Source organism: Neopsephotus bourkii, unplaced genomic scaffold (assembly GCF_033783945.1).
Source record: "Neopsephotus bourkii isolate Nb327-2 ecotype Australia unplaced genomic scaffold, CSIRO-AGI_Nbou_v1 NB_369, whole genome shotgun sequence".
Taxonomy (NCBI): domain Eukaryota; kingdom Metazoa; phylum Chordata; class Aves; order Psittaciformes; family Psittacidae; genus Neopsephotus; species Neopsephotus bourkii.
In genome coordinates, this window is record NW_026900875.1 from 480461 (window position 1) to 489240 (window position 8780).

At 63.3% G+C, this 8780-nt stretch overlaps 1 protein-coding gene across 1 annotated transcript; it reads right to left on the bottom strand.

Annotated features, from left to right (window-relative positions):
• Positions 1–567: 567 nt before the first annotated feature.
• On the bottom strand, positions 568–7821 carry PRSS56 (serine protease 56). Its single transcript, XM_061348757.1, has 17 exons — positions 7222–7821; positions 6275–6436; positions 5577–5774; positions 5019–5066; positions 4531–4720; positions 4319–4427; positions 4080–4239; positions 3781–3923; positions 3483–3642; positions 3196–3384; positions 2938–3099; positions 2727–2790; positions 2306–2468; positions 1769–1931; positions 1582–1665; positions 1211–1317; positions 568–1084 (listed from the first exon to the last, which is right to left on the bottom strand). The coding sequence occupies exons 1-17, from the start codon at positions 7370–7372 to the stop codon at positions 911–913; spliced, it is 2427 nt and encodes an 808-aa protein (XP_061204741.1). The 5' UTR covers positions 7373–7821; the 3' UTR covers positions 568–910.
• Positions 7822–8780: the final 959 nt, after the last annotated feature.

Below are 8780 nucleotides of genomic sequence, written 5' to 3' on the forward strand. Positions count from 1 at the left end.
CGTCCAGCACCCCCTGCACCCGCAGAAGGGGAGATGGGCAGGTGCAGCTGGCCTCAACTGGTCCATGGGTCAGCCCATCACCCTGCGCCTGGGCATCCCAGCACAAGCATTGCAGGGTGCTGGGAGGAGCTGTCCCTTCCCTGCTGCTCAGCAGCCCCATCAATGCTGCTTGAGGGTGGTAGCTCCTCACAAGCAGGGGAGGTTGATACCCACGGATGCCCAAGCACAGGGGTGGCACCACCCCAGCACTTGTCACTGGCTTAGGCTAGTCTCAGCCCCTGCACCAGCAGGAGGATTCATGTGGGCCCCAGTGGGGAAGCACCAGGGGTAGACACTGGTGCTGTGCTATGGGTGCTACAGTGGCCAGGAGGAATGTCCAGCTCCCGGGCAGAGGGCTGGGGAGTCTGTGCCAGGTTGAGCAGGAACTGATGCTAGGGGCAGAAACCGAGGCTGGGGTCACCGCTTCAAAGCACAGGGGATAGGAAGGGGGATGCAACGGGAAGTTCCCCAACTGGCCCCCGCATCACTGGCACCCTGTGGCGCAGCACTCACTTCACACTCACCGGCTACTGGAAAATAGAGCCCTTCTTTATTGAAAAATAAACCTTTCTCTGTACAAATAAATAACAGCTCAGGTGCCTATGGGGGAAAATGGGGATGGGCTTTCCAAGATGAGGGTCTCAGGGGACATGAGGGCCATGATCCCCAGCTGAGATGTTCCAGGTGCCCCTTGATGCCCCATGGCCCTGGGTAGGTCTGGCAGTGCTGGTGGGAAGAGGGAAACTGAGGCACAATGTGGGAAAAAAGGGTGGAAGAGCCTGAGCTGGAGAGTGGGCTGTGCTTGAAGGACATTGGAGACCCCTGCCCCAGCACCCTGTCCCCACACTGGCACAATGCACCAGGGGCACCGTTAGGTTTTCAGCGCCTCAAGTGCCAGAGCAACGAGGCCAGGCATGCTGCGGGCTAGTGAGTCACTTTCCAGCCCCACAAGGCCAGTGAATGCTGTGGGGCGACCCCCCACTGTGGCCCGAACCTGTGCCCGATACAGTCCCTTGGCATTCTTGGAGCCCAAGTCCACCAGGATCTGCGGGAAGATGACAGCGTGGTGAGTGCCAGGGGAGCCAGGGGCACAGAGGGGCAGTGATGGGCTGGAGGTGGCACTGTCTGCCTGCCAGGGTCGGGGCTTGGAGTAGATGGACAGGGCACTAACCTCCTGGAAAGTCATGGCCAGGTCTGGCTCAGGCACCCGCAGCACCCAGGCGTACAGATCCCGCACGGCACTCACTTGCACCACTGACTCGTTGAGGCCGGGGCAGCCTGCAGCCCCCGGGGTGGGCAGGAGAGAGAGGGAGGGGGGATATGAAAATGAATCACAGGGGCACCACACACAGCACCCACCCTGGGGAGGAGCACCCATGCTCTCGGGATGAGGGGAAAACAGGAGCAGAGGGTCCCTGTCCCTGTGGAGGGGGGTACGGGCAAGGTCTCCCCCACTGACATGGGACCAGAATGCAAAGCTGAGGTGGGCTTATCACCGTCCCCACAGCATGGGGCATCCCTCAGCAGCCATGGGGCACCTACCTCTGCCCACACCTGCTTCCTCCTCCTCCTCCTCCCCTGGCAGCTCCAGGGGCATCAGCTCACGTTTCTCCCTCGGTGCAGGCCCTGCCACCAAGAGAGGTATAAATCCCTTGGTGGGAAAGTGGTCCATGGGCTCTGCCCAACCATGGAGCTGGCTGGCAGATGGACACCCCGCTGCCCCGTCAACCCCTGCTCCCCAGCTCCTGGGGCTCACGGCTTGGTGTGGAGGTCCCTGCCAGCTCTCCAGGTGCTTGTTGCAGCTCCATGGTGCCAAGGTCCAGTTCTGCCCGCAGCTGGGCAAGGAAGGCTCGTCCCTGTCCCACCAGCTCCTCCACCTCTTCCTTGCCTTGCTGAAGAGAAGTGGGGGACAGAGTGGGTGCTGGGGTACCCACGGGCACCCATGGGCCAAGTGCGCAGTGGCAGAATGGAGGGCACATTTGGACTGGTGTCAGGCAGGGCACCAGGGACACATGACTGGTTCATGGCTTTGTTGGGTTGGATCCTAAGCTTCAAGGTCAGACCCATGGCTGGCTCTGTACTGGTTCACTGGGAGTACTGGTTTCATTTGGGGAGGGTGAAATGCCCCATCTGTGGTAGCAGAGTGGGAGATGCCACCTCTGTGGCTGCACAGGGGATGATGGATTCAGGGGATGTCAGGAGGAGACACAGGGGAACTTTGGGCTTTGGGGCAGAGGTTCCCCCCAGCCCGTCCATCCCCACATACCTGCAGGAAGAGCCATGTCTCCCTGGGGAGCTGCCCTGCATCTGGGATGGGTGCCAGGGGTCTGCCCCCCTCCATGGCCCTCAGCACCTCCACCCAGTCCTGCAGCCGGGGTCCCACAGCACCAAAGAGCCCTGCAAAGGGGGGTGGCCACCCAGCTCCCTGTCTGCAAGCACAGTGGGGTGAGCTCAGGCAGGTGCCCAGTGGCACCCACCCCCTGGGCAGTGCCACCCTGCGTACCCTGCAGGGTCTTGGTGGCACCCAGGGGACCATGCCCACCTCCCTGCAGATGCCCTGGCTGCAGGAAGAGCAGGACTCCAAAGCTTTCGGCTATCCCCAAAACGCCATGCCAGCACCCCCAGGCAACTTGCCCACCTCCCCAAACCCTTTAGCCCTTCTTGTCCCATGGCCCACCGTGCCTCACCTGGTGGGGTGTCTCCGGGGTCCCTCTGCCATGGGGCTTGGCTGGTCCTCTGCCACCACTGGGTCTGTGGAGATAAAAAGGGAACAGAAGGGACAAAGGGTAGGGGATCCCCATAGCGGTGCCAGGGCAGGCTGATGGTGCCCTGGCCACCAGCACAGAGGAACCAATGGGATCCCAAGTGTGCACAGTGTGGCCCAGACGAGGAGGATACCTGGGGCATCCCTGCGGCCACGGTGGGGGAAGAGATGCCCATAGATCTTGCCCAGGAGCTGCGGCAGAGCATGGGTGAGGAAGGAGAAATCCAGCTGGTTTCGGATGAAGTCCCCAGCCCTGCGCAGGAGATCCACCAAGGTCTGGGCGTAGGAGTGCAGCTCTGTGGGTGCAGTGGGAGAGCCATGGCCCTGGCCCCATGCCAGCCCCATGCTGCCCGAAACGAGGTCCCTCTCCCCAGCACAGTCCCCTGGCTCACCACACCGTCTGGTCCTGGCACGGCAGGTCTCCTCAGCCAGCCGGGCGCAGGCAGCGTGGCCTTGCGGGGCCCGGCAGGACCCGGTGTAGAAGGCACAGAGGCGAGCCCGCTCGGGTGACTGCTGCTCAGGGGGCAGCTGGGACACTGCCAGCAGGTCAAAGCAGCTCGGTTCCCGGCTGCCGGGCGCAGCTGTGAGAGCACCAGTGCTGCCGTGAGGTGCTGAACACCACTGGGGTGATGCATCCCCACGGCACCCTGGGCATCTCCATCCCCCCAGTGGGACTCACGGTCCATCTGGAGTCTGAGCCAGTCTGTGAAGGCAGTGACGCGGGTGTAGACACCTGGTTTGCCCCGCTCACCGCAGCCATCGCCCCACGACGTGATGCCATAGAGGACAAAGCGGTGAGAGGAGGGGTCCTGGCACGCCAGTGGGCCCCCTGAGTCACCCTGTGGTGGGGGGATGCCCATGTGTTGGTCTGGGATGGGACCGCAGGCTGTGCTGGGCTGTGGCATGTGCCCAGCGCTGTGTGCCATGAGGGGTTTTTGGGCTGGGGGGGCCAGCAGCCCCTCAGCTCTGGGAATTACCTGGCAGGTATCGATGCCTCCGGACAAGTACCCAGCACAGAACATGGTGTTGGTGATCAGGTCCTTTCCCAGAGCACCCCGGCACGTCTCCTGACTGAGCAGGGGCACCTGTGCCTCCATCACCACATTGGCTGCTGGCCCCTCTGCTGGGCAAGGCACCCATTACGGTGTCCTCCATGCCTGGACACCCCCATCTCTTTGCAGCCCCCTGCCCTGGGTCAGTGCATCAGCACATGGCACCAGAGAGGGCATCAAAGAGGACACCCCACAGACTCCATGGGTCTTGGGATGGCACCTACCTTCATAGAGGGAGCCCCAGCCCGCAATGTAGCAGGCAGTGCCGGGGCTGGGCTCTGCGGGGCTGCTGGGAAGGCACACGGGGCTGACAGTGGGTGATGGGGCCAGTGGCACAGCCAGCTCCAGCAGTGCCAGGTCCCCATGAAACGTCTTGGGGTTAAACTGGAAGGGGACGGGAGGGTGTCAGTGGGGCCTATGGGGCATGCAAAGAGCGGTCAGGGGGGTGCCCACCTCCACTGACCTTGGGGTGAGGCAGGATGCGCCGCACAGACACCACTTGCTCGCCTGCTCCGTGCTTGCCCAGCTCATGGTCACCTACCCCCACTGTCCATGCCAGCTCATTCTGATTCCTGGTAGAGTAAGAGGCAGCTCTTTACAGAGGTGAAGCGGGTGCCATCATGTGCCCCCCTCTGGAGGGACATCATCTCTACATTGCTGTATTCCCTGCCATACCCTGCAAAGCAGTGGGCAGCAGTGAGGACCCAAGAGAGCCCCACAAGCACCCCTCCACACATCAACTCCCCATGGAGCCGCACCGACACCAGCCAGGGCCAGGACCCCAGGAGGGCCACGCTGCCACCCATGATCCGTCCTCGGGGGGCCGTCGTGTTGGCCTGGGGGACCCCACGGTGCCCGCAGCTCCCTGGAGGACAAAGCGGGGATGAGAAGGGGGATCCTGCAGCCGCACTGTCAGGACACCCCTGTCTCCCCAGTGGGCGCAGGGTGGCTGGGATGGCTGTGGTGAGTGAGGGGGTGGTGTGTGGCCCCGGGGGAGTCAGGCTGCGCAGGGCACGCTGTCAAGCCTCATTGTGCTCATGGAGGCGAGCGGGCGGTGGGCTGGGGGCACCCTGCGGCCCGGCAGCTGCCGACGCTAACCTCTGCCCCCCGGCCCAGCAGGCAGCCATGGGGCCCGGCCGCCCGTCAGCGGGGGGGGGGCTCACCTGGCATTGCCACCTCTTCTTGTGTGTCAGGGCCTGAGGCTGCCATCCCTGCAGGGACAAAGTGTCATGGCATGGGGGGACAACCCCCCAATGTCACCACCATGTTCCTGCTGTCCCCAATTCCTCCCAGTTCCTTTCAGTGACCCCAAGGCCCCCATCATCCCGAACAAGCACTCCAGTACCACCCCAGCAATGCCTGTCTCCCCAGGTGACTCAGTGTCCCAAATCTTTCTGCCACTGCCCCATACCCCTTCTCTCACACTCTCCTCTCCCACCCTACATTCTCCATCATCCTTCAACACCCCGTTCCCCTAATTCACTCATGGTTCACAATACCTCTGATCCCCAAATCTCCACCTCTCACCCCAGATCCCTTCATCCCCTCCATTCCCCTACCATACCCATCTCCCCAGTCTCCCCACCCTAGCACCAACTGTCACTCCCAGTACCCCCATATCCCCTCCAGGCAACCCCAGACACCCCTTGAGGATGCCCCCTTTGTTATTGTAAGGTTTCCCCTCTCTGAGAGGATCCGGGGTGATGCGGGTGCCCACTCACGGCACTCCTGGAGGCGGTAGTGGCAGAGACGGGTGCTGAGCTGGGCACAGGCATGTGGGGCCCCTTCGGGTGGGCACAGGCGCTGGTAGGGGGCACAGGCCTGGCTCAATGCCCAGTTGCGCTCAGGCAGCTTGGGGAGTGCCTGGGCATCCAGCAGGGCCTGGCAGCTGGGGGGCACGGTGAGGGGCACAGCTGGCACTGCAAGAACAGGAGGGCTGTGGGCATCCCGATGTCCTCCCTGCCCACCTCTGCCCAGACAAACCTGGGCTCCACTTTGAGGCTGGTGGGAAGGGGGCATGGTGGGGCTGTGGTGTTGGCATGTTTTGTTAGGGTCTCCTGGGTGCTGGGATATGGTTTTTGGGGCATCTCTAGGAAGGAGACAGGAAATCAGGCAATGTTTTGGGTAGGGCTCCAGGTAATGTTTGGGTAGGATCTAGAGAAGACGAAGAACTGCACTTAGGGATATGTTTTGGGAGTCCGGGCAGTGTTTTGGTAAAGCTTATAAGATAAAGCCTACAGTGGAGGTGGTGGTGTTTGGGTAGGGTCTTGAGGTGTCATTTTGGCAGGGTTTCTAGGGGATACAGCGGTACTTTGGTAGGGACCCAAAGAAAGATTTGAGTAGGGTCTCCAGGCATGGGTCTGTGTTTGGGTAGGGTCTCCTAGAACGGGGCAGTGGGGGCCATGGGGACATAACTCACGTGAACAGCGGCGGGTGAGGTTGGCACAGGGGGGGAAGAGGCAGGGGGGACAGAGCCCGCAGGCACCCCGCTGCCGCTGCTGCTCGGCCATTGCCCGTTCCAATGCCAGCAGTGCACTCCTCAGCGCCGCCTCCAGCACCAGCGTCCCTCGGCTTGACAGTGCTGCCGGGCACACAAAGGGTGCTCATACCCCTGGCACTCCCCCACTTTCTCCCACTGCAGCCACGGGGTGCTCTCACCCCAGCTGGCACCTGCTCCCCAGTATGTCTGTGATGGGTGTCAGGCTGGTATCATTGGTTGGCATCACCTAGGGTGACAGGCATGAGAGTCACCTCTCTGCTGCGGCTGACACATGGCATAGGGAGGGTGTTTGCCTAGATCTGTGAGTGCCCTTTGTAAGTGGAGACCTTGTGAGCATGTATGTGTGTAAACATGGGCATGCTGCAGGGCTGAGCCCAAACAGGTGTGTCCATGCATGTTGGTGTGCATGTACTCATGCACATATCTTTGTGTGCCAGGGTCCATGTGCCCCTGTCTGCATGTCCCTGCATGTGCCTGTTTCTGTGCAGTGCTGTGCATGCCCTGTATGTGCATCCCCACATGTGCTTATACCTATGCCCACCTATACCCACCCGCAGCTGCCCTTCTGCTGGCTGTGCCTGGCAGAGGGTCCCCCAGGGCTGGAGGGAGAGCTGGCAGCCATGGGGCACAAACCAGCTCCTTGCAACCCTTGTATCTCCTAGTGCCACAGGCAGCACTTGCCACCCTGATCAGGCAGTACAGCATGCTCCAGGACCTGGGGTCTTTGGCAGGGACCCAGGCATCCTACTTGCATGTTTCCCCATCCTTATTACAGAGAATGAACCCAGGAGTCCCATCTCCTACAGCCACCCTACACACAGTCAAACCCTCCCGCAAAGATGCCCCCATCCCCGTGCCTCACTGACCTTGCAGGACACCGGCTGGCATGGGGTACAGCCCCTGGGCCAGGGGGGCTCCCCCCACTAGCTGCAGCAGTGACAGCATCGACAGCAGCACGGGGAGGACCAGGCGGACCCCGAGAATTGCACCCCGCATCTTCTTGCCTCCTTGCTCCATCCCCGTGCAGGCAAAGGGGGGCAGAAGGGGGAGCCACCAAAATGCCCGAGGCGGGTGAGGACGGATGGATATATATGGTGCCCCCCGGGCGGTGGGAGGAGAGAGGGGCCGGGGGAGCACAAACAGGCGAGTTCATTAATGTCGCGCCAAGATGCCAGCTCGGGGAGGGGGGCGCGGGGGGGGGGCAGCCGGGGCCTCAATGCCGCCTTTGTTCGACGGGGCCTCCGGGCGGGCAGCATCAGACGGGCTCTGCGCTCCGGCGCTGCTCGCGGCCCTTGATCATTTTCACGCCAAGCCGCGGCCGCGCTACCGTCCCTCCTGCGGGCCTCGTCGGGGGGGCGACAGCGGGCGGGTGGGAACGCACGGGCGGCTGCGGGCACGCGGGGCCGGGCTGGGCGTGGGAGACCCGCGGGGGCTTCAAAAGCGGCAGCGGGCCGGGAGCGGCCTGGCGGACATTGGGGTGCGGGGGAAGTCTGAGGCAGGGGATCCTAGGGCAGGGGTTCCCACTGCACCAGCCCGGCCCGGGCTGAACGGGCCGCTCTGTGAAGGAGCACTGCACCCCAGTGCTGAGCACCAGCTGCCCCTGGAAGCCCCAGCACCCACCCCGTGTTCACACTGAGGCCATTTCTCTCCTGAGGTGCAGGAGGGGGGACGTGCCCCGGGGGGATGCCAGGCAGGTGGGGACCGGGGCACCAGCAGCCTATCTCGCTTTCCAGCAGTGGCAGGCCCAGAGCGGGCAGGAGAGGCCCACCCGTGCCTACAGCTCGGCTTGTGGTTGTCCCCAGATTTTTGGGGTGCCCACGCCCCACCTTGCCACCCTCCTGTGCCCATGGGCATGGCATCAGCTCTTTCGGTGGGGCAGGGTACACCCGCCTCCCCACCTCCTCTTCGGGGTGCTGGGTGTGCCCGTTCCCCCACCTCTGTCCCTGTTAGATGTACGGTGTGCCCGTGTCCCCAAAGACACTGGGGGATACGGTCCCTATCGCCCCGTCTCTCTCCTCCTTAGGAGGATCCACTCTGCCCTCTGTCTCTACTAAGTGCATAAGGATGTGCCGTGCCCCCATTCCCATCTCGGGACTGGGGTTGCCAGTGCCACCACCCACGTGCCTATTAGGGGCAGGGGCGGCTTCGTGCCCGCAGCTCGGCCGTGCCGTGCTCCCGCTGGGCCCCCGGCCCCGGTGCCGCGCACAATGCCGCTTCAGTGGCACATCAAAGGCGCTGCGCTGGCCGCGGCTGGCACGGCGACAGGCTCGCCGCAGATGAAAGCTCCGGCCCCGCCGGGCTCCCACCTCGGCCGCGGGAGCACGCTGCGCTCCACAGGGCACGGCAGGGATGGGGACGGGGGACAGCGCGATCGCTCTCCGGGAGCGGTTCCCGCGCTCCGTCTCGGTGTGCCCCCACTGATCCC